We start from the raw sequence: 26293 nt of genomic DNA on the forward strand, positions 1-26293 counted from the left end.
CTGGATGCAGGAGTTGAATGAATCATTAGCAAGTTTGCTGATGATACTAAACTGGGAGGTGCTGTTGACTTTCTTGAGAGATAAGAGGCTTGGCAGAGGGATCTAGATAGACTGGAGCATTGGGCTATGATTAATGGGATGAACTTTAACAAGTCCAAATGCTGGATCCTGCACCTAGGACAGAGTAATGCCAGGCACAAGTATAGATTAGGAGAGGAGTGGCTGGAGAGCAGCCCTGCAGAAAGGGATCTGGGAGTGCTGGTTGACAGTAGGCTCAGTATGAGTCAGCAGTATGCCCTGGCAGCCAAGAAGGCAAACTGCATCCTGGGGTGCATCAAACACAGCATAACCAGCCAATCAAAAGTGATGATTATCCCACTGTATTCAGTGTTGGTGTGGCCTCACCTTGAATACTGTGTGCAGTTCTATTCTATATTCTATTCTAAGTATATTTAAACTCACAAATACATAAAAATGGTAAAGTACCTACTTCCTGTCCCCCCAACAGAAGACATGTAAATTAACTGATAGGCAATTATGGTCACACATTTGGCACAGACATTTCAGCATCATATGTCATAAAGTACTCCTTTGGGCCATGCCAACATCTCAACTGAGTAAGATGGGAATAAAGATTGATTATAGAACCACGTATGTCATTCTTGTTCCAGTCACACTGTGTTTGTTTAAGAACATAAAGAACTAGCTTGCATAATATAGTATGGGGTGAGGAATGGAATGGAACAACTATCACCAGCCTGGCAGGATTTCAGTTAGCTTTTTTACTTTTATTAACAAGCATATAATATTATTTGGCAAAACACTGGATACAAGCGTCACTATCGTAAAATCAAAACATTAAGCAATAATCCGAAACGGTTTCTTCAGACCAAAACTAGCCACCAATAGCACAAAAATCATACAGAAAACAGTATAAAAAAGTAATTTCTAACATGAAACCAAGTCAAAAATATGGTATTACCCTGATAATTTCAGTATCTTTATTATGCCACATATTGAGGATAAAGGCTTAGTTATTGTACTGGTTTATTGTCCTTTAACCTTAACAGTGTTGCAGAAAATGAACAAACTCTTTTTGTCCAATTAAATTACTTGGATAAAAGAACTTTATTAAGCCAATACTTTTTAAGTTAAAAGATAGAGAAACAGCAGTCTGTCCTTCAAAAATTAGGACTCCATCTTGCAGACACACATTTAATCAATTTTGTCCACATGAATGATTCCACTGCTTTCAGTGGAAACATCTAGGTTAGTAATAGTTATCACTGTAAGAGTTTACAGAATTGGCCTTTTAGCCCCTATCTTGCAATCTGACCTCATCAGATCATGGTAGCTTCAAAAGGTTTCCAAGAAGCCTTGAGGATCCACTCAAGTGGTTCAAACAAGAACAGTTTTAAATTTGTGTATAGGCATATCAAACTCCATTGTAAAAATATGACTGTTGGCTTCCCACAAAAGGCAGGTACCTAGAGAGTGTCTGTACATGGTTACAGATTTTGATGAAAGCAGACATTATTTTTCCATGCTGGTGATATTAGGCACCTTAATGCTCTCTCTGCACTTTTAAGAGACAGAAGTCAATACCTCTCAATTATAGTTAAGTGAAACCTAAGCAAAGATTCTAGTATGTATGACTTTTTTTTTTGTTATTAACCTCAGGTAGAAAAACTGAAGCATAGATTGTATTAACATCTCCAGTGAAATGTCCAAACTGAATCAATTACCTGAGGAAATACAGAAAGTAGCTTTTTCTGTAAAATTCAGTCTTGTGTACTAAATATATTTCTTAAGTACTGCTGAGAAAATGCATTTTTTTAAGATTAATGTGTTATTCTACAGATTAGTTGGCTTTTTCCCATTATACTTAATGGTAAAATTCATATAATTGAAAAATAGGCTAGCTGTATAGTTCCATTTACCACCCAGTAGGAAAAAAAGTGAATCTCCTAAGGCTAATTATGCACTTACTTATAACAACAATAGAGCCAGATAAGCTTTCAAAGGCTCGTAGTCTATTGAAAATAAAAAATAGTACCATCATAAATGTAGTCTCATTTTTGCAGTCCCACATTCACAGAGGTGACAGTGTTGTGTATATTATTGCACAACCAATAAAAATAAATATTCTCAGGATAGATGACACACAAAGATACCAGACATAACAATGACACAAAACAATTTTGGATAGGCTGCATCTTTTGCATATTACTTCCACAATTCATATTGAAGTTTCTTGCTAGATCATCCATTTTAAAATATTGCTGATGGGTAGTTCTTGCACTTAAAGATTTTACAAGCCCATAAAATTACAAACTTTATTCTTAAAAAACACCCACAAAAAACCCCAAACCACAAATGAAAATCCCAAACAAAACCCCACTGAATATATATATGAAAATCCCCATCTATGTTGCTTTTCAATTTAGAAGTAGATGCTATGTTTACAGTTTAAATATATGCCTTATAAATGCACAAAAGAATAAGCAAAGCTCTTTAGCCATACATAGCAAAGACATACAAATGAAAGCCATTCAAACCTAATGTAACAGGAAGAATCTGTAAAAAGTTTTTACAGTTTTATATGCTTGCAAATAAAGCTGGACCTTTGAAACAAAAAATACTCTAATGATAAAATAAAACAGAATGTTTAATATAATAAATAATTTTAATAACGTTAATCTTTCAAGCTCCCAAATCTTACTTAAATTCAATATTAAATATTTTCTGTGAATTACCTTTTTTAATGAAAACTACATCTAGTGACACTCTGAGCCTGGGATAATTTAGTCTCATTGCTGTTGAGGATAATGCTACAAGATAGATACCTTTTTACCACAATTATTTACCAGTGTAAGTGGCTGTAAAAATTACTTCACAGTAATGCTGACTTTGTTAAGATCAAAATAAATTAATCATGACCTCATCAGGATTCAAGAAATATCTATACTGAGCCAAACTTTCAGATTCAACAGTTAAATAAAAGGAGAGACAAGTCAGTATTGTTTTAGTCAATATAATATTGACATTAAATCAACTGTTTCTTAAGCTTCAAAGTAAAACTGAACTTTGACCCCAAGACTGGCCTCTGACTTGAATTCAGTTGTAGTCTAGACTTTCTATAAAGCTAAAAAGCAAACAAATGGTTCAGGACACCATCCCATCCCTCCCCATGGGAAATAGTTTTTGCAGTGAAGATATCTATTGTGACATGATGTGAACAATAGGGTTGTGGTTGGGTTTTTTTGTTTGTTTTCTTTTTAAAAGCACTGCTGAGGTTTTATCAGGTTAAACACATTACAAAAGCAGATACATAAAATTATGAGCAATCGCCAGCTATAGGTGTTAACACTGGCTACAGATGTGTACCTAGATAAACAGATTTAAATATATTTGTATAGCACTGTAACAAATTTGAGTCATTCAAAAGGTAGTTACAAACTTGCAAACATATATTCTATACTATAGACTGTTAGAGCAAGATTTAGAACTGAATGGCAGAGCGTCTTCTGAATTTACATTTGTAACTGCTAACCTCTTTCAGTTGGAGAGCTACACATGGAAACACTAAAATACAAATAAACTTCAACAGCACTGCATCAACATCTGATCTTGCAATAAGGTTACACAGTGTACATATACTGAGGTAGACCAATCACAAATATATTTACTAAACCCTTAGACTGTGGCTGAACAATGAATTAGGCATTTACATGGTCTATGGACTTGAGCTCCATGTCTCTTTCAGGTACATTAGGGGTGCATGGAGGATGGGTGTTTATAACCATATTTGCACACTCTGGAGTCCTCACCAACTGGAACCAGCCCCTGATTTACACTGGGAAGTATATAATGATATCCACATGAAGAGCTCCAGAAAGGCCTATTATGTTAACTTACATATACATCCATATCACCCGCATTTAATATTTTGTGAAAAACTGCCAAAAATAGAGACTAATTAGATCTCGCCTGTCCTCTTCTGTCATTTCTATTAATGCTAAAAGCAGATAAAAGCTAAATTGTAGGTAAGGGAGTCCAGAAACAGTACAGCAAAACCAGAGCAAACTTCTAATTCCATCACACACACATTCTCTGAGCCTTGGCATAAAGACATTCTAACCCAGGTGTTCAAATGTAGTAGTCCTGCATTATCATTTGCAGAGATGGCAGTACTCCAGTGGCCTTACTGTGGCTCTTTTGACCATCCCCATAGTTCAGTAGACTTTCTCTTTGCATTTCTCTCAATTTCTTCACCATTCACCATCTATGGCCATAAATGAAAACAAGGGCCCCAGGGATGGAGCATTCCCAAGGAAGTTGTGAATGCTCCATCCCTGGCAGTGTTCAAGGCCAGGCTGGACAGGGCCTTGGGCGACATGGTCTAGTGGGAGGTGTCCCTGCCCATGGCAGGGGGGTTGGAACTAGATGATCTTAAGGTGCTTTCCAACCCAAACCATTCTATGATTCGATGATTCTATTTCCTAAGACAAACAAGTGAACTTAGAGCTTCCCTCTGGCAACAGCAGAACTAGGAAAAGAAGAACTGAAAAGTTCAGTTAAGAAAAACATGGGAGATGTGCAGAGGCATTAGGATTTAGAATACTTGAATAAGCCTCTTATGAGATCAACCTCCTATTATCAAGTAACATTAAGCAATGCTTTCTTGCAAGGTAGGGGAGCACAGCTGGAAGAAGCAGGACAGTGCTAATAGGCATACTGATTTTCCTAGCCATTGACATTTTATGAAATAATAAAGTGTTTGATATAACTGCCATTTTCAGCTGACAGGAAAACTCAGAGTTAAAAAATATTGGCAGCTGGAGGCTGCCAATAAAATTGCTTATCTTATTTTCAGTTACTTAAGTCTCCATGTCAGACACGCATCCATGCTATATATAATGCTATGCAGCACACAGCTTGCAGAAGTCACTTTCAACTACTAACACATTTTTATGAAGCTGACTATTTTAAAAAGCCTTTCAATCAGTGTAGTCAGCACTGCTAAGCACTACTGAAGGTGGATTCTCTAAGGTGCGTGGATGTCTGTACACAGACACACAAACACATATGGTAGTTTGCTTCTCTCAGGGATTGACACAAGCAAAATTATCCGTTAAGGCCAAGAGGATGCCCCCGTAACCTAATCTGACCTCAGAGATAAATAGTAATTGAGCTCTAAACAGCTATGGTTTCATATAGAAAACAGTAAAAGAAACACAGAATTGGTTTGCAGTTACCTGAAGAATTTTTAACTAGCAAAATGGAAATTTGTGCAACATCAACAAAAGGTGCCCAACAGCCATAGTTTTAACAGCTAATGAAATAGCAAATACTCCCTAAAGTAAGATTTTATTTTTGCAAGCCCTAATTATATGACATATTTACTTTAAAACAATTTCACAAGTTCATCACTTATGAGTATTTGTTATGATCAGATGTAATTTATGCCATGGCAAAACATTAAGGCATATTTTAAAAAATCAAGTGAACTCATTTCAAATCAACATGCAAAGGGGGAGATATTAAAACATTACTGAAATACAAAATAAAGAACAAACATTGTGAAAAACTAATGAAGTAATTGGATCTCCAGGCTTTTAGGAAGTTTTTAATGCAGCATAATAAATATCACCAGTCACTGTATCATTAGCTATGTTCAACGCTCTATAGAATGGCTTGATTAAAGCTCACATAATTGGGCATAACTACATAAAACAAGAACACCTCAGAAAAACAGTGAAACAAGTTGTAAAGTTTAAAGACAAAAAAATAAGTAAATGTAGTAATTTGGTGTTAAAAGCAACATTTAAAATCTCTTCCACACCATTTTAATTTATTTTTGTGTAACTACAAATAGATGAATTAGGCTGAGCTCCATGGAATTGTGAAGTGTTTTCACTACCTGTAAACTCAGTGCTGGTAGAATCCTGTTGAGTTGTGATTTATTTCATTTGTACAAAAATAAATAAATAAATATACATATATATAGAGAGAGAGAGTCCAAAAATCCATGCAGCACATGCCTAGAAATATTCAGGACAGTCTGCTATAGAAGCACTACAACATTCCAAAATGATTCTGCTGGTTCATGTCACGTGAGAGTTAAGTGCTGCACTAAGGTGTGAGATGATAGTCTCCGAAAACAAAAAAAACCCCAAACCCAAACCAAAACACCACCAAAACAAAAAACAAATGTCCAGAAGGACAATAAAGTTCTCCTACAGCAAGTCCATTTTGGGTCTGTAATGTAGCAGTAGAGGTGCTTTCTGCAAGACAGAATCATCAGACAGGTTAAAGGGCAAATCCAAAATGCATTAATATACTTTATACATAAAACCTGTTTCATAAATTAAACCACAGAGAGACTATCAGAGTAGCTATATTCCCAAATTTCACCAAGATACCCCACCTACAGACACCACCACCCCCCAAGAATCCTTCTACTTTTGTCTCAGTAACCGATCATGTTAAGAGTAGCTAACTAACACTAGATCTGGCCATCTAGAGTAGAACCTGCTCTCAGCAGGAGCCAATCACAAACCCTTGAGGAACGGCATAAGAAGAGGGCAAGTAAATAGCAAGTCTCCAGAATGTGCCTCAATCTCAAACAATTCAGGAATTTCCCAAGCCAGATGTAGAGCCCTGTATTAATAGTCCTCACCCAATACTTCCTCTGTGAATTTACCCATTGTTCTTTTAAAGCTATGTAAACTTTTAACATCTACAACATCCTGCAGTATAGAGTTCTACAGTTCAAGTTTACACAACATAAAGAATGGTCATAAAAGCCTCTTCTACATGAGTTTGCGTGAATTAGCTTTTTAGGTACTTATGTGCGTGGATGGAGCAATAGTTACCTGAAAAGAGCAGGCCAAAGAGAGGAAAAGTACATGCTGAAAATCACATTACGATTGAGGATGGAAGGGACCTCTAGAGGTCATCTAGTCCAAACCCCCGCTCAAGCACAGTCACCTAGAGCCAGTTGCCCAGGACTATGTCCAGATAGCTTTTGAATATCTCCAAGGAGGGAGACTCCACAACTGGACAATCCCTTCCAGTGCTCAGCCACCCTCACAGTGAAAAAGTGTTTCCTGATTCTCAGACGGAACCTTTTGTGTTTCAGCTTGTTACCATTGCCTCTTGTCCTGTCACTGAGCACCACTGAAAAGAGCCTGTCACTGCCCTCTTTGCATCCTCCCTTCAGGTATTTATATACCTTGATGACTTTCCCCCTGAGCCATCTCTTCTTTAGACTAAACAGTCCCAGGTGTCTCAGACTTTTATCATACTAGAAATACTCTAGTCTCTCAATCATCTTCGTGGCCCTGTGCTGGACTCCCTCCAGTATGTCCACGTCTCTCTTGTACTGGGGAGCCCAGAACTAGACACGGAACTCCAGGTGTGATCTCACCAGTGCTGAGGGGGAAGGATCGCTTCCCTCGACCTGCTGGCAATATTTTGCCTGATGCATTCCATCTGTGTGGCCCCAACCATATGTTGGTGCATGGGGATGTTCTTCCCCAGGTGCAGGACTTTGCCGTTCCCCTGGTTGAACTTCATGAGGCTCTTCATGAACTTCTTGAACTTCATGAAGATAGTGTGTGAACATCTCCCAAGGACCAGTAAGTTCCTGAAACTAGCTGTCCTGTTGAACCCACAACACCTGATAAACACAGAACACCAAGGGGCTGCTTAAGGTCAAGGCCATGAGCAAACACTGACATTAATAATGGGTTGCACAACTCAGACCACATCCAAGAAAGCGATCGCTGCTATATGTAGAAGAAAACTATAGGATTATATATACACCTGAGTAGACAAGGGACCACTGAGGGACTTTCTGAACACCTACCTGAAAGCCACTAGCATGTTGGTATGATTCTCTACTAGACTACCTACCGGGGTTGGCCTACCTACTGTTGCTCCAATCCAATAATTACAAGAACATGTGCACAAGTGAATTATATTTGCTATTCACACAGTACAATTGCTTATCTACTGGATGGAGTTAGTTTTCTTCATAGCCGCTGTCCTGGTTTCAGAGTGAGTGAGTGGCTGCATGGTACTTAGTTGCCAGCTGGGGTTAAACCACAACAGCAGCTCTTATGGTGCTATGTTTTGGATTTGTGATCAAAACAGTGTTGATAACACATCCATGTTTTAGATATTGCTGAACAGTGCCTGCATAGCATCAAGGCCACCTGTTTCTCACAATGCCCCATCAGCAAGTAGGCTGGGGACGCACAAGAAGTTGGGAGGGGAGTCAGTAAAAGCTATGGGAAAGAAGGAGGAAGGGGGTGATGTTTGGGCCATTATGCAGGTGGAAGCCCTGCTTTCCTGGAAATGGTTAAATGGCTGCCTGCCTACAGGAAGTAGTGAGTTAATTACTTATTTTGCTCTGCTTGCACACACAATTTTGCTTTACTCATTAAACTGTCTTTATCTCAACCCACAATTTTTCTTACTTTTACCCTTCCAATTCTCTTGCCCATCCCACTGGGACTGAGCGAGCAAGTGGCTGTGTGGTGCTTAGTTGCCTAATGGGGTTAAAACACAACATACAGAATTCTTCCAAGCAGGTCCCTTAACAGACCAAAACCTGCTCTCCTACAGTCCAGGGATGTGATCCTGCCATTTACCTTGTTCCTTTCTTTCAACTCAGACCCTGGCTGCCCCCTCCCTCATTGCGGCTGCAGATTCTGACTCTTGTATCTCCAGGGTCTTAGAGAAAATCTTATCGATCTCCTTTTTATAGAATTTTAGAACAGTTTGAATTGGAACTAGATGATCTTAAGGTCCTTTCCAACCCTAACCATTCTATGATTCTATAATTCTATGACTTAAAGATTGTCTAATTCCAACCCCCCTGCCATAGGCAGGGACACCTTCCACTAGACCAGGTTGCTCCAAGCCCCATCCAGCCTGGCCTTGAACACTTCCAGGGATGGGGCAGCCACAGCTTCTCTGGGCAACCTGTTGCAATGTCTCACCACCCTTGTAGTGAAGAATTTTTTCCTAAAGTCTAATCTAAATCTACCCTCTTTCAATTTAAATCCATTAACCCTTCTCCTATCACTACATGTAAAAAGTCCCTCTCCAGCTTTCCCGTAGGCCACCTTTAGGTACTAGAAGGCTGCTATAAGGTCTCCCCAGAGCCTTCTCTTCTCCAGGCTGAAAAAGCCCAGCTCTCTCAGCCTGTCTTCATACGAGAGGTGCTCCAGACCTCTGATCATCTTTGTGGCCCTCCTCTGGATTCATTTGAGCAGGTCCAGGTCCCTCATGTGTTGGCCCCAGGGTCGAACACAGTACTCCAAGTGGGGTCTCACGAGAGCGGAGTAGAGGGGGAGAATCACCTCCCTTGACCTGCTGGCCATGCTCCTTTTGATGCAGCCCAGGACACGGTTGGCTTTCTGAGCTACAAGTGCACACTGCTGGGTCATGTTGAGCATCTTATCGACCAACACCCCCAAGTCCTTCTCCTCAGGGCTGCCCTCAATCCAGTCTCTGCCCAGCCTGTATTTGTGCTTGGGATTGCCCTGACCCAGGTGCAGGACCTTGTGCTTGGCCTTGTTGAACTTCATGAGGTTCACACAGGCCCACCTCTCAACCTATTAGCTGCCTCTAGGGCTTGCTCAAATTAGTCTCCTGTAGGCATGCTTTCCCAGCAACATCAGGCACCCTGAAGCTCTATTTGTGGCTGTCACTCTTCCAGAAGGAGCTTGGATATGGTATCCACCTGGTGCAAAATTATAACCTCTGCATTTGCCAGGAAGGATGTAGCAACCCAGATGGAGCTCCCATGAAAACATGCAGCCATCCAGGTCTCAGGCTGCAGGGAGTACCAGAGCCTTTTTCTGGTATCGGATGGCAGTAGGGACAGCAGCTGTGTCAGATGTGACCAGGTGGACAATCTACTCAGCCTTTTGACTGATTCGAGCAAGCCCTAGAAGCACCAGGAGATAGACTAGTAGAACCAGGCTCTGGCCTGCCTGAGACAGGAACAGGAATGGCCAGCAGAGAAAAACCAAGATCCAGGGGGTCCTGAATCCTCTCCCTGCCAGACTGAAGGCAGTAGCTCAAGGGAAAGGAGTGAATGGATGCAAGTCCACACTCAGGGTGGCAGGCAAAAACCTCCCTTGGCCACCTCACCCTCCCAGGTGCCTCTGTACAACAGGTATGAGGCTCTAGATGGGGAAGACCAGTCAATGGATGAAGAGGACGAAGGTCCATCTACACCGGAGGTGGTGACAGGGCAAGAAAGGCATACCCCCCATATTACGACCACATCCATGAGGAAGAAAAGATGAGTTATAGCTGTAGGTGACACCCTTCTGAGAAGAACAGAGGGTCCAATATGCAAAGCAGACCTTCCTCATAGGGAAGTCTGCTGCATACCTGGGGCCCAGGTTAAGGACATTCCTAGGAAACTTCCTAGCCTGGTATGGCCCTCGGACTACTACACATTACTGGTCTTCCATGTGGGTGGTGATGAAGCTGAGAGCCGTAGTCCAAGGGCGATCAAAAGAGACTTCAGGGCCTTGCGACGGCTGGTGAGGGGATCTGGGGTACAGGTTATTTTCTCCTCTTTTCTTCCAGTTGCAGGCAGCAACATTAGAAGAAATAGACGGACCCAGTCCATTAACACATGGCTCTGTGGTTGTTGTTGCTGCCACAGTTTTGGGTTTTTTGATAGTGGGATAGCCTACATGGCACCAGGCCTGCTGGTGTCGGACAGGATTCACCTTTCTCAAAGGGGGAAGAAGGTCTTTGCTCATGAGCTAGCAGGGCTCATTGACAGAGCTTTAAACCACACATGATGGGGGAGATGGACAATATTAAGTTCGCCCGTGACAAGCTGTGGGACAAGACGCCAAGGTTAGTGGGGTGGGGTGCTAGTGAGGACCCTCAGCCAGTGGCTCTGAGATGTGTTGGTCACACTGGAGCACACTTGAAGTCTTATGAAGAAGAGGAAGGTGCACCCGAGGCAATAGGAGCCAAGAGGGAAACACCAATGAAACACTTCAAATGAATTAGTAGTTGTTCCTCTAAGAAGGTGTCCTGGGTTCAGCTATAGCAGTCATTTTTCTCCTTCTTAGTAGCTGGTGCAGTGCTGTGTTTTTTAACTTTCAGCCTGGGAACAATGCCGATAACACCGATGTTTTTAGTTGTTGCTAAGTAATGTTTACTCCGACCAAGGACTTTCTCAGTCTCATGCTCTGCCAGGGAGGAGGGGAAGCCGGGAGGAAGCAGAGACAGGACACCTGACCCAAACTAGCCAAAGGGGTATTCCATACCACAGCACGTCATGCCCAGTATATAAATGGGGGGGAGCTACCCGGAAGGCCCAGATCACTGCTCGGGTCGGGCTGGGTATCGGTCGGCGGGTGGTGAGCAATTGTATCCTCTCCCCTTGTTATTTCACTAATCATTATTATCACTGGTGGTAGCAGTAGTGGTTTTGTATTATACCTTAGTTGCGGGACTGCTCTTATCTCAACCCGTGGGAGTTGCATTCTTCCGATTCTCCTCCCCATCCCTCCGGGAGCAGGGGGAGGAAGAAGGGGGGGAGTGAGCGAGCGGCCGTGTGGTTCTGAGTTACCGGCTGGGCTCAAATCACGACAGAAGGTGACGAGGCCGACAGCCCAGCTGAAGTGCCTCTACACCAATGCACGCAGCATGGGCAAGAAACAGGAGGAGGTGGAAGCCACTGTGAAGCTAGAAAGCTATGACCTGGTGGCCATTACTGAAACTTGGTGAGAAGGATCCCATGACTAGACTGTGGTTATCAATGGCTACAGGCTATTCAGAAGGGATAGGCAAGGAAGGAAGGGTGGACAAGTTGCCCTCTTGTTGTGGTTTAAGCCGAGCCGGTAACTAAGAACCATGCAGCTGCTCACTAAGTCTCTGCCTTTTCCCCCCTGCTCCAGGTGGGATGGGGAGGAGAATCAAAAGAATGGAAATCCCACGGGTTGAGATAAGAACAGTACAATAACTAAAGTATAATACAAAACTACTACTACTGATAAAAATAATAAGGATAAGGGGAGTAACAAGGGGAAAGAGTATAAAACTAAAAAGGGAAGGGAAAGAAACCCAAACAATAAACACAAGTGATGCACAATACAATTGCTCACTACCCACCGACCGATACACAGCCCAAACTGAGCAGCAATCTGAGCCTTCCGGGTGACTCCCCCCAGTTTATATACTGGGCATGACGGGCTGCGGTACAGAAGACTGGAGGCAGCCTGGGCTGCAGTGATCACGCACTCATGGAGTTCTCAGTTCTGAGGTAGGTGGGACAGGCAAAGAATACAGTCAGGACCCTGAATGTTAGGAAAGCCAACTTCCGACTCTATAAGGAGTTAGTCAATAGGATCCCGTGGGAAACTGCCCTCAGGGACAAGGGAGCAGAACAGAGCTGGCAGATCTTTAAGGCGGCTCGCGATCCCCAGGTGTAAGAAATCGAGTAAGGAAGATAAGAGGCTGGCATAGCTGAGTCAAGACCTGCTGGTCAAACTAAAGGGTAAGAAGGAAATGCACAGGCAGTGGAAGCAGGGACAGGTATCCTGGGAAGAGTATAGGGACACTGCCTGGTTGTGCAGAGATAGGGTCAGGAAGGCCAAGGTGCAGCTGGAGCTGAACTTGGCTAGGGATGCAAAGAATAACAAGAAGGGCTTCTACAGGTACGTCGACTACAAGAGGAAGGTCAAAGAAAGTGTGCCCCCCTTGATGAGCAAGACTGGTGAACTGGTAACAATGGACAAGGAGAAGGCTGAGGTACTCAACAACTTTTTTGCCTCAGTCTTCACTGGCAGGATCTCTCCCCACACCTCTTGAGTGGATGAACCGCAAGGCGGGGACTGGAGAAGCAAAGTTCCTCCCACTTTAAGTGAACATCAGGTTCATGACCATTTGAGGAACAAATGATGTAGTTGCCGAGCCACTCTCCATGATATTTGAGAAGTCATGGCAGTCAGGCGAGGTCTCTGGTGACTGGAAAAAGGGAAATATCACATCCATTTATAAAAAGGGTAGAAAGGAGGACCCTGGGAATTACCAATCTGTCAGTGTCACCTCTGCGCCTGGGAAGATCATGGAACAGATCCTCCTAAGAGCTATGCTAAGGCACATGGAGGACAGAGAGGTGATTTGAGACAGCCAGCACCACTTCACCAAGGGCAAGTCCTGCCTGACCGACCTAGTGGGCTTCTATGATGAAGTAATTACATCAGTGGAAAAAGGAAGGGCTACGGACGTTGTCTATCTGGACTTCTGTGAAGCCTTTGACAGAGTCCTCCACAACATGCTTCTCTCTAAATTGGAGAGATACGGATTTGATGGGTGGACTGTTCAGTGGATGAGGAATTGGCTGGAGGGTAGTGGTCAATGGCTCAATGTCTGGATGGACACCAGTGACAAGTGGCATCCCTCAGGGGTCCGTATTGGGACCAGTACTGTTTAATATCTTCATCAACGACATAGTGGGATTGAGTGCACTGTCAGCAAGTTTGCAGATGACACCAAGATGTGTGGTGCAGTTGACACGCCTGAGGGACGGGATGCCATCCAGAGGGATTTGGACAAGCTCGAAAAGTGGGTTCACATGAACCTCGTGAAGTTCAACAAGACCAAGTGCAAGGTCCTGCACCTGGGTCGGGGCAACCCCCAGGATTAATACAGGCTGGGGGATGAAGGGATTGAGAGTACCCCTGAGGAGAAGGACTTGGGGGTACTGGTGGATGAAAGATTGGATATGAGCCGGCAATGTGCGCTTGCAGCCCAGAAGGCCAATTGTGTCTTGGGCTGTATCCAAAGAAGCGTGGCCAGCACGTCAAGGGAGATGATTCTCCCCCTCTACTCTGCTCTAGTGAGACCCCCCCTGGAGTACTGTGTCCAGCTCTGGAGTCCTCAGTACAGGAAAGATATGGACCTGTTGGAGAGGGTCCAGAGGAGGGCCACAAAGATGATCAGAGGTCTGGAGCACCTTGTCCTTGAGGAAAGGCTGAGAGAGTTTGGGTTGTTTAGCCTGGAGAAGAGAAGACTCCAGGGAGACCTCATTGCAGCCTTTCAGTACTTAAAAAGGGCCTGTAAGAAAGATGGGGAGAGACTTTATAGCAGGGCCTGTTGTGATAGGACGAGGGGTAATGGTTTTAAACTAGAAGAGGGAGATTCAGGCTAGACGTGAGAAAAATTTTTTATGATGAGGGTGGTAAAACACTGGCACAGGTTGCCCAGAGAGGTGGTGGATGCACCATCCCTGGAGACGTTCAAGGCCGGGCTGGATGTGCTTCTGAGCAACCTTATCAGGAAGATGTTCCTGCTCATTGCGGGGGGGTTGGACTAGATGACCTTTGAAGGTCCCTTCCAACCCAAACTATTCTATGATTCTAAGTTCCTCAAGGGGCTCCTAGGAGGCCCCTGATGATCTTAGAAGTTGTTCCCATTCACAGAAAATCTAGATGATCTAAAAGCAGAGTCCGGAAACCACTGTGCAAACTGCTGCATCTGTTGGATGCTTCTGTTAGCTGCACTAAGCCAGGAGAAGGTGGAGAATGTTTTATGAACAAATGTGGCGTTTCTCAAACACTGTCAGGATATGATATGTATTGTGTACTGACCACCCTTTCCTGATGGGGTACAAGTAGTTCCAGCTCCCCTGGCAGAAATAAGGATAAATCAGGTTCCTTGAAGAGCGGATGAATTATGAGAATTAGCTGCCCAAATGTACCCCCGCTATTCACAACTGTCCATGCAGCAAAATGCAGGGAAACCTGCCTGGAATCAATGGGTAGAGATAACACAGTGTGTTACAAAGTATTAGGGACTAAGTTCAGGAGAAAAGGCAAAAATTTCTTACACGGATCAAGAAAAAACAGGAACTTAGAGTAACTGCGAAGATGGACAATAGAAAACAGGTTGCAGACAAAAAAGGATAAGATAAATAAGTGCAGGAAAGTTAAGAAGACTTAAATAAGGAAACAAGGTTAGGAAATAAGGTTAGTAAATCAGAAGAAATGGACTGAGGCTGTGGAAAGTGTTAAAGGATTCAGAAGAAAATATGGCAAAATGGATTAGGAATAAAACATGGGATAAGCTAAAGACAGGATACTACAGCTGAAAAGAAGAGCAGTAGTAGCAGTATACCTCAGTGCTCAAGCTCTGCTGCCCTACCCCCGATTGATGAAAACCAACAATAGGGAGGGCTACTTTGGGCCCAGGATAACCCATACGAATGGGTGCCTGTGCGCTGAATACACTGGGGTCAGACTAAAGTGTAAGAAGGAAATCCGTACCATGTACTGATAAACCGCACAGCAGCTGCCAAACAAGGAAACTAGATTTGTATTTTTAAAAGCAAGAGAATTTTACACCAATCAGTAACAAAACCATGTACGACTAGAGTCGCTCCAGCTCCATAGGCATGTAGTTAAAAAATTGAAACTTGTGTTACTATGGAAAAGCCTGGACAGATACAAGGGCCTCCTACAAGGTCAGGATGAACAATGCTGACAAACAAAGAACCCATAGTGGGAGAGGAGGCTTTGCCCTTGTGTAGGCGGATTAAGAAACAGGGCTAACGAATTCGTAATCAGGAAAGACTATCCTTGAAGCCTGGTACATCCTGGAAGCACATGGACATCATTGACATATGGCTTCATGCATCAGCAAAACATGACTAGGGTGTCCTTTTGATGAAAATGATGTAACCTTATGCAAATTAACTGTTAATTAATTTGTTTTTCTTGGGTTGGGGGGATGGGGAGTTCCCCTCTCTTTTTGTGGGGTGTGTGTGCGTCCCCCTCCTTTTTTAATTATTGTCTTTATCTCAATGCACGAGTTTTCACACTTTTATCCTTCCAATTCTCTCCCCCATCCCACTGGGCGGGGATGAGGGAGTGCCTGTGGTGTTTAGCTGTTGGCTGGGTTAATCCATGACACCTTGTCATCAGAGATATCTTTTCAGGATGGGTTGAAACTTTGTCCTCTAAAAGGAACACAGACTCTGTAACTGTAAACCTTCCATTTAAGGAAATTATCTGTAGGTATGGAACATCCACAGAGAAAGGATCAGATCAGGATGGACTTTTGTAAGTGAAAGAACTCAAGCCTTAATGAGTAACCTGGGAATTAAACAAAGACTGCATACATCCTACCACCCACGATAATCCGGAATGGTAGAAATAATGAATCAGACTTGTAAAAATAGTCTAAAGAAAACTGTACGACAATACCCAAACCAATGGCTGGAAAATTACAGTTGGTATTAGTAGCTTTAAGGAACAGTGACGGATTAAGTACTGGTTTAAAACCGTACAGCATAACATTTGCATAGCCCATGCCTTGGTGACCCCACACTCAAGACCCTAAGGGCCTCATCACCATGAACTTCCCTGATGATCTGAGCTCTTGGTTGAACCTGGCTATGATGTCTGGGTCTGCCTTGCTTGGGTACTGTAGGGCTGGGGCCTGGCTGGCAAGCCCCCAGCCTTGCTAGCTGTTATTTGTGCACAGCTTCCCCATTCCTGTAGGGAGCAGCTGGCCCTAACTGCTCCCTGACATATAAATGGATTCATGTTTCTCAGATCTCCCCCTACAGGGGCAAATAAGTGTGGAATTAATCAGGGATTTGTCTCCCATAAAAGCCTCACAGACGAACTACTGAGGTAGGAACGAGATAAGTGAACAGAAAAATGACTGCCAGACTCAAAGGGTTGTGATCAGCAGCATGAAATCCACCTGCAGGCCAGTCATGAGTGGTGTAGCCTAAGGGTTGATACTGTTGATGAAGCGTTCTTACTTCAACTACAGGAAGCATCACGCTTGCAGGCTCTGATCCTGCTGGGGGACTTCAGTCACCCTGACATCTGCTGGAAAAGCAGCACAGCAAGATGTAGGCAGTCCAGTAGACTCCTGGCGTGCATCAAGGATAATTTCTTAATCCAGGTGATAGAAGAAAGCCCAGCCAGAGGAGAAGGGTTCCTGGACCTGTTGCTCACCAACAGAGAGGAAATAATTAGAGAGGTCAAGACAGGTGGCAGCCTGGGCTGCAGTGATCATGCCCTGGTGAGATTCACAATCTTGAGGGATATGGGCCAGAGTCTTAGGAGAGCAAACATTCAGTTGTTTAAGGAATTAGTGGATGTGACCTGGGAAACTGCCCTCAAGGACAAAGGAGCTGAACAGAGCTGGCAGCTCTTCAAGGACATTTTTCTTAGAGCACAAGTGCTCTCAATTCCCACATGTAAGAAATCAGGCAAGGAAGGCAAGAGACTGACATGGGCCACGAGGATGATAAGAGGGCTAGAGCACCTCCCATATGAAGACAGGCTGAGGAAGTTGGGGCTGTTCAGCCTGGAGGAGAGAAGGCTGCGTGGAGACCTCATAGCAGCCTTCCAGTATCTGAAGGGGGCCTATAAGGATGCTGGGGAGGGACTCTTCCTTAGGGACTGTAGTGGTACGAGAAGGGGTAATGGCTTCAAACTTAAACAGGGGAAGTTTAGATCAGATATAAGGAAGAAGTTCTTTACTGTGAGGGTGGTGAGGCACTGGAATGGGTTGCCCAAGGAAGTTGTGAATGCTCCATCCCTGGCGGTGTTCAAGGCCAGGTTGGACAGGGCCTTGGGCCACATGGTTTAGTGCGAGGTGTCCCTGCTCATGGCAGGGGGGTTGGAACTAGATGATCTTCAGGTCCTTTCCAACCCTAACCATTCTATGATTCTATGATTCTATGACATGGCTGAGTAAAGACATCCTGGTAAGACTAAAGTGTAAGAAGGAAATCCGTAGGCAGTGGAACCAGGGACATGTATCCTGGGAAGAATGTAGTGATGCTGCCCAGATGTGTAGGCATGGGACCAGGAAAGCTAAGGTGCAGTTGGATCTGAATTTGGCAAAGGATGCAAAGAATAACAAAAATGGCTTCTATGGGTATGTTGGCCAGAAAAGAAAATTAGAGAAAATTACACACCCTGATAAATAAGACATGGGAAATAGTGACAACCAACATGGAGAAGGCTGAGGTACTCAACAGTTTTTGTGCCTCAGTTTTCAATGGTAACCTCTCTTCCCACATCTCTCAAACCCCTGAATATCAAGGCAGGGACTGGGGGAAAGAAGTCCCTCACTTCGTAGGAGAAGTTCAGGTTCGAGACCACCCGAGGAACCTGAACATACACAAGTCCATGGGACCCGATGAGATGCACCCCAGGGTCCTGAGAGAAGTGGCTGACGTAGTTGCCAAGCCACTCTCTGTCATATTTGGAAAGTCACGGCAGTCACCCAGCCTGACCCGAGCAGCGATCTGGGCTTTCCGGGTGACTCCCCCGAGTTTATATACTGGGCGTGACGTGCTGTGGTATGGAATACCCTTTGGCTAGTTTGGGTCAGGTGTCCTGTCTCTGCTTCCTCCCGGCTTCCCGTGCCCCTCCTCACTGGCAGAGCATGAGAGGCTGAAAAATCATTGATCTGGGTAAGCATTACTTAGCAACAACTAAAACATCGGTGTGTTATCAGCATTGTTCTCAGACTAAAGTCGAAAACAGAGCACTGCACCAGCTACTAAGTAGAAAAATAACTGTTACAGCTGAACCCAGGACACTGGAGAAGAGAAAGCTGCACGGAGACCTCATAGCAGCCTTCCAGTATCTGAAGGGGGCCTACGAGGACACTGGAGAGGGACTCTTCATCAGGGACTGTAGTGATAGGACAAGGGGCAATGGGTTTAAAGTGAAACAGGGGAAGTTCAGGTTAGATGTGAGGAAGAAGTTTTTTACTGTGAGGGTGGTGAGGCACTGGAATGGGTTGCCCAAAGAAGTGGTGAGTGCTCCATCCCTGGCAGTGTTCAAGGCCAGGTTGGACAGGGCCTTGGGCAACATGGTCTAGTGCGAGGTGTCCCTGCCCATGGCAGGGGGGTTGGAACTAGATGATCTTCAGGTCCTTTCCAACCCTAACCATTCTGCGATTCTACGATTCTATGATTCTATGGATGGCATCTACCTGGACTTCTGTAAGGCCTTTGATATAGTCCCCCACAACATTCTTGCTGCAAAATTGGAGAGATATGGGTTTGATGGATGGACTGTTAGATGGGTAAGGAATTGGCTAGATGGCCACATCCGAAGAGTTACAGTCAGTGGATCAATGTTCAAGTGGAAATCAGAAACAAGCGGGATCCCTCAGGGTCCAGTACTATTCAATATTTTCATCAGTGACATAAACAGTGGGATTGAATGCACCCTCAGCAAGCTTGCAGACAACACCAAGCTGAATGGCGCAGTTGATTTTCTAGAGAGAAGGTATGCCATCCAGAGTGACCTTGACAGGCTTGAGGAGTGGGCCCCTGCCAACCTCATGAAGTTCAACAAGGCCAAGTGTAAGGTCCTGCACCTGGGTCAGTGCAATCCCCAATATCAATACAGGCTGGAGGATGAATGGATTGAAAGCAGCCCTGCAGAGAAGGGCACATAGCAATTCTGGTGGACTAAAAATTGGACATGAGCTGGCAATGTGTACTTGCAGCCCAGAAAGCAAATTGCATCCTGGGCTACATGAAAAGAAGCGTGGCCTGCAGGTCAAGGGAGGTGATTCCCCCTCTACTCCACTCTCACGAGACCCCACCTGGTGTACTGAGTCCAGCTCCGGGGACCCCAGTACAAGAAAGACATGGACCTGCTAGAGCCTGTCCAGAGGAGGGCCACGAAAATGATCAGAGGGCTGGAACACCTCTCCTATGAAGAAAGTCCGAGAGAGTTGGGGTTTTTCATCCTGGAGAAGAGACCAATTTTAATGAACATTTTTCATGACTGTTCTCAGTTCAGAGAAGTGATGCATTGTAGATATGGTAAGAAATTTATATCTAGTTGGACTCTTCCTAACAAAACATGCTTAGATTTGGAACACAGTCCCATTCCCAAAGTTACTAGAACAGCATTTCAAATAGGTCAGTAGCATATATACTCGTAGTCTTCAGCTTTCATAAGGGATGTTACAGACACTGCATGCCATTAAGATACTTAGCCAATCTGCTGTTTATCATGGATGCATGTAGAAGAAAAACATGCTATGATAATAAACCTTTGGCAAAAAAGTAATTTCTTTTTCCTCAAGTCAGATGCTTTGAATCATTTTATTCAAATGCAATTTAACTTTTCACTTTCACAAAATACACTACAATTGACTTCAATCAGAAAATGAAACAAGGAAAGGTCTTTAGTACAGAGATTAAAACTTTTAAAATGCATACTACAGAGCAGCATGCTTTTGGAACTGTTTCTAAATCTTTACACAGCCATATATTTGATTCAAAGAAAAATAACTCCCTCATTTTAACCGGTACTATTGTTATTTCACTAATAATAATACATTACAGTATTAAGTGTTTTCCTGACCTGAAGTTCTAAACGAACTCCAGCTCAAACTTCAGAAATAAAAAAGTTACCTAAATTGTATATATTTTTATTAAGAAAGCTTAAAAATCTTTTCCTTAAACAGTGATTCTTTTAATTTTAAGCAGCCTTACAACAGCCCTTATGGTATAAAGCAAGAGAACTGTAGCTATAGCGCCATCTACCTCTTAGACATGATGGTATGTTTAAATAAACAGCAGTTAAAGCCAAAAAGGTCACTACGCTTGCTTTCCTTATATATTGCGTTTCCATATTTAAGATTAAATTTATGTTGCTGGTAGAAGTTATTATTGGACCAGTCCTAGTAATTTTGCCCGCTAAGTTCAGATCTTGCATTGCGGTCTGCTCCAGTGGTATGTACTAGCAGATCCAGTTGTAAGGGTGTGAGGCCATAACCTGCTTGAACCAAGTAAACAAAAGAACCAAACCCATCTTCTAAAAGCACTAAAACTTCTCACTTGCCATCAGTAGATCCTCCAGTTCTGAATAAGGAGATATGAACCCCTCCTAAACTAAACTCAGCATAGGTCAGCTCAGTTGTTCACTGCCCTTGTTTCGGCTGGGTTCATTTTTGGTTCATTTTCTTCCTAGTAGCTAGTACAGTGCTGTGTTTTGGCTTCAGTCTCAGAACAGCGCTGATAACACATCGATGGTTTTAGTTGTTGCTAAGTAATGCTTACCCTGATCAAGGACTTTTCAGTCTCTCATGCTCTGCCAGTGAGGAGGGGCACAAGAAGCCGGGAGGAAGCAGAGACAGGACACCTGACCCAAACTAGCCAAAGGGGCATTCCATACCACAGCACGTCATGCCCAGTATATAAACTGGGGGGAGTTACCTGGAAGGGGACGATCGCTGCTCAGGGACGGGCTGGGTATCAGCCAGCGGGTGATGAGCAACTGCATTGTGCGTCACTCTTGTTCTGCTGGTTTTTCGGGTTTTGGTTTTTGTTCCCCCCCCCCCTTTAGTTTTAGATCTCTCTCCTTATTTCCTTTTTCATTATTAGTAGTATTATTTGTATTATATTGTACTTTATTTTAATTATTAAACTGTTCTTATCTCAACCCGTGGGCTTTATTTTTTTTGTTTTACTTTCTTTTCTCGATTCTCCTCCCCATCCCAGTTGGGGGGTGGCAGGGGGAGTGAGCCATCAGCTGTGTGGTACTTACTTGCCAGGTGGGGTTAAACCATGACAGTCACAAACTAGAAAGGTTTGTACTAACAAACCAGGAGGAACTGGTTCAAGACGTAAAGGTCAGGGGAAGCCTTGGCTGTAGCGATCATGAGATGGTGGAACTCAGGATCCTGTATGGGGGAAGCAAAGCAGTAAGCAGGACTAGAACCCTAAACTTCCGGAGAGCTAAATTCAGCCTCTTCAAAGAGCTACTTAGAGGAATCCCATGGGATAGGGCTCTAGAAGAGAAGGGAGTCCAAGAGAGCTGGCTAATATTTAAGCACCACTTCCTCCAAGCTCAAGGCCAGTATATCTCCATGATGAAAAATCAGGCAAAGGGGGCATGGACGAGCAGGGAGCTCCTAGTGAATCTCTGTCGTGAAACGGGTGGTCGCCTTAGGCCAGTGGACAAGATATGTTAGGGAGCTTGCACCTTCCTGTCCAGATTTGTCCCACACGCCAATACTGTCACATTACAAGGGGGGTTTCCTCGAACCCTTTATATTTGACCAGCCTGCCATTTTCCCAAGACGAGACCCTTGTGCCTGACCAGCCCATCCAGCATCCCGTTCGGCCTGCCAGTTTCCCAAGAAAGACAAGACCCTTGTGCCTGACCAGCCTGTCTGCGTATTGGACAGCCCACCAAATTGGAGGGTGATTCGACTAACCTATTCAGGGACCCCTACCGACAGTGTCACCGAGTCAAATCCCTTATTTCAAATATTCAAGTCTCTGGAGACTTAGACAAAACAGACTTCGGATGAAGATTTGAATTATACAAAATACAAGTTTGTGACAGGATAAGGTTCAGAGATTGCCAGTGATAGGGACTGTCTGCAAAAACAAGCTTGAAGCAATACACAGCCAGACTATAATCACTCATAACAGCTAGTGTGAGTTAGTCATTTAGCGTGCATAAGATAAACTTCTTACCCAATAGGCGTCCCTATGGGGGAGAAGACAGGTTCAGCCCATCGAATGATCCCAGAAGTTACAATGGAGTCTTCCCTCCTTTCCCTTTCCTAATTTCACATATTTATACAATTCGATTCAGGTTGGTAACTCCCCATAACCCTAGTCATGTTCTGCTGACACATGAAGCCGTATGTCAATGATGCCCATGTGCTTCCAGGATGTACCAGGCTCCAAGGATAGTCTTTCCTGATTACGAATTCGTTAGCCCTGTTTCTTAATCTGCCTACACAAGGGCAAAGCCTCCTCTCCCACTATGGGTTCTTTGTTTGTCAGCGTTGTTCATCCTGACCTTGTAGGAGGCCCTTGTATCTGTCCAGGCTTTCCATAGTAACACAAGTTTCAATTTTTTAACTACATGCCTATGGAGCTGGAGTGACTCTAGTCATACATGGTTTTGTTACTGATTGGTATAAAATTCTCTTGCTTTTAAAAATACAAATCTAGTTTCCTTGTTTGGCAGCTGCTGTGCGGTTTATCAGTACATGGTGCCTTCAAGTTCCCACTCCTGCAGGGAGTACAATAGAGCCTGGCCGTGGGGCCTTCGCTCCACTCCACCCTCCGTTCAGTTTCTCTTAGCATATGCGAAGGTTGCAGGGCTGCCTGGGGAACTATCACCAGGTAGATTCCGTGCATGCCAACCGCATCCCACCTTGGAAATATCAGCTGCATTTTACCCTAAGGTTTCCTTAGTGTTATAACACAACTTTGGGGGACTGGGGGGAGGTGGTCTCTAATTTCCCCTATTTTCCCACAATCTCAAATGCAAGAAAGAAATGTATGGGATGTGGGAAAAGGGACAGGCCAAGTGGGAGGATTATAGGAACATCGTTAGGGTATGCAGGGATGCGCCAAGGAAGGCCAAGGCCCACTTGGATTTGAGTCTACCAACGGACATCAAGGACAACAAGAAGGGTTTCTACAAGTATATCAGCAGCAAAAGGAAGATAAGGGGAAATGTGGGGCTGCTGCTGAATCAGATGGGTGTCCTGGTAACAGAAGACACAGAGAAGGCAGAATTACTGAATGCCGCCTTTGCCTCAGTCTTTACTGCTAAGGACGGCCCTCAGGAGTCCCAGACCTCGGAGGTTAGAGATGAAGGCCAGAGAAAGGAAGGCTTTCCCCTGGTCATAGAGGGTTGGGTTAGGGATAGGCTAGACAGACTTAACACCCATAAATCCATAGGCCCTGATGGGATGCACCCATGGGTGCTGAAGGAGCTGGCACATGTTGTTGCTCTGCCGCTCTCCATCATCTTTGAAAAATCATGGAGAACACAAGAGATGCCCTTCAAAAAGGGTACAAAGGAGGACACAGGAAACTACCAGCCAGTCAGCCTCACCTCCTGTGGAGAGTTTTATCGAACTCTGGATGGAAGAAAGAGGACATGATAAAATACAGCGGGTGAAGTTAGAAACAACTGGGTAAGAAAAACAAGACTATATAAGGCAAGGACACTGTGTCCTTGACCAACGGGGAAGTTGGCTGAAGGCCGGAGAAGTGTTAAAAACAGGATCTGTATAACCACAAGAGTTTCAGGAACAAGGAGGTATGGGCGGGGATGACATTTAACTGTAAACCAATGATGAGCTAGCTTTTGCACTATGTATGAGGCTTATTATCATATCTATATAACCGCAGCCTGTTGATGAAATAAACGAGACTTGCTGATCATTCCCTTGATGGTCGTGTTGCAATTTCTCCCGCCGCCTCCGACAAATGGTGACCCCGACGTGATAACCGGCGACCACGATGGAGTGGCGAGTGAGCTCGGGTCCTATAGCAGCGAGGACGGCAACTAAGCGCCGACAAGAGAAGAGAGCGGTGCCATGCCCTGGGTGATCTCAGCGGAGAGCCTGGCCGATACGTGCTGCCGAGACCTTGTGGGGCTGCAACAGCACTGACGAGTAACAAAGAGATGGAAAGGCAAGCAGCATATGATTTATTTACATGCTTTTTAAAAAAGCGGCAGATAAAAGGGATAGACCTCCAAAAGGAGCTCCCTGGGCTTTTGACCTACGGCTATGCGAAGGGTTGCTTCCAGAACCCACATACTGTTCATGAGCTAGAGGAGTGGCGGAAATTTGGCGATAAGATATGGGAGGCCGTATTGGATGATGATAAGACAGCGAAAAAGCTGGGAAAGTTGTGGAGGGTGGTGCATAATGAGTTATTGCAGCATCAGGTAGAAAAAAGGGCAGCCCATCAGGCCACGGCAGCTCAGGAGAAGAATAAGGGATATACCGGTTGGTCAGACTGCCCATTACCCCCTGCTGTGTCCACGGTTGTATTGCCGCCACCGGCTGGTGAAGGGTCTGAAGATCCTCTCCCTATGCCTTTCCCCAAACCCCCTTTTTCAACGGCTGTGGCGAATGTGCCAACTGCCCCCCCCCGCTCCGTGTCCGGAGGAGCCACCACCACCATCTCCAATTAGCAATGAGCCTATCCCTGGGGCAGAAAGTGACCTAGCGGGGGCTATTGCAAAGGAGAGGAGGGAAGCGTGGGCGGCGTTGGCAAAAGAATGCCTAGAGCTTGGGGATGGGGAGGCAATGGAGACAGCAAAAGAGCTGGCTTGTCCGGTGGTTTTCACTCCGCTGGCGGGAGGTGGACTTCAGGCCACGATCAAAAAAAAAAAAAAAAACCACACAAAACCACAGGAATTCCGTCCTATATGGGGATAAAACAGGGTAGAGACGAAACATTTGGCAGTTTTATTGATAAGATCGCTAGCGCCATCCAGCGAGCGGGGGTTCCAGATTATATGAAAGGCACGATGCTTAAGCAATGTGCTCTTCAAAACTGCAATGCCACCACCAGAAGTGTATTAAACACCATGGGCGCAGACTGGAGTATTGAAGAAGCTCTAGACCGCCTAGCCAGTATCTCAGTGGGGCCACAGGCAATGTTGGTAGAAGCGATAAAAGAATTAGGTCTAGGACTGAAGGAACAGGCACAGGCAAGTCAAAATCAGGTACTAGCTGCTCTTGCACCCCTAAAAGCCTCTGCAATAAGTAATCCTAGAGCTCCACCTAGTGGTCGAATCAAATGCTATCGTTGTGAAGGCGCAGGACATGTGCGTCGAGAATGTCAAGCCTCAGGACTGTGGTGCCAAAAATGCCGCTCGGACTCTCATAATACTACGGCATGCCGGCGGCGGCCGGGAAACTCCAATGCCAGCGTGTCGCAACACAGCAGAAGCCGCGCTCAGACACAAGTAGCTGCCGCCAACCAGCACTCAGCCACATCAACCTGCAACCCGCCACAGCAGGGAGCCTCGGCCTGAACGTGGCAGCCGCAGTAACAATGACGTTGATATCTTCTAAACCAGAGAAGGTTCCCACTGGGATCAGGGGACCAATCATAATTAATGAACGAGCAATGGGAGCATTGCTTTTGGGCCGTTCGTCAGCATCCATGATGGGACTATTTGTCTTACCAGGAGTTATTGACGCGGACTTCACGGGAGAGATTCAAGTTATGGTACACACCCCGTTTCCCCCAATACAAATCACAAAAGGACAAAGGATTGCCCAGTTAATCCCGCTTGAGCAAACAATGAGAGCTTTGTCCCCCCATCAGGAACACGAATGAGGGGAGCAAGGGTTTGGCTCCACGGGGGGACTCACATTGTTAACGATGAATTTAAGTGACAGACCAAAGCGCAATCTTACCATAGAATTCCAGGGTAAAAAGGTGACTCTTCAAGGCTTGTTGGACACG

The 26293-nt window shown here is 44.6% G+C and overlaps 1 protein-coding gene across 6 annotated transcripts in view; it reads right to left on the minus strand.

The window, feature by feature from the left end:
* Nucleotides 1-4435: 4435 nt before the first annotated feature.
* The window catches only part of LOC115601766 (polycomb group RING finger protein 3-like), a 111016-nt gene continuing 89158 nt past the window's right edge, over nt 4436-26293 (minus strand). For all 6 annotated transcript variants that reach the window (XM_030472155.1, XM_030472156.1, XM_030472154.1 and 3 more), the window contains one exon: nt 4436-6287. In XM_030472155.1, coding sequence (XP_030328015.1) covers nt 6240-6287 — 48 coding nt within the window. In that variant the 3' untranslated portion in view covers nt 4436-6239. The remainder of the gene's footprint in view (nt 6288-26293) is intronic.

Source organism: Strigops habroptila, chromosome W (genome assembly GCF_004027225.2).
Source record: "Strigops habroptila isolate Jane chromosome W, bStrHab1.2.pri, whole genome shotgun sequence".
Taxonomy (NCBI): Eukaryota; Metazoa; Chordata; class Aves; order Psittaciformes; family Psittacidae; genus Strigops; species Strigops habroptila.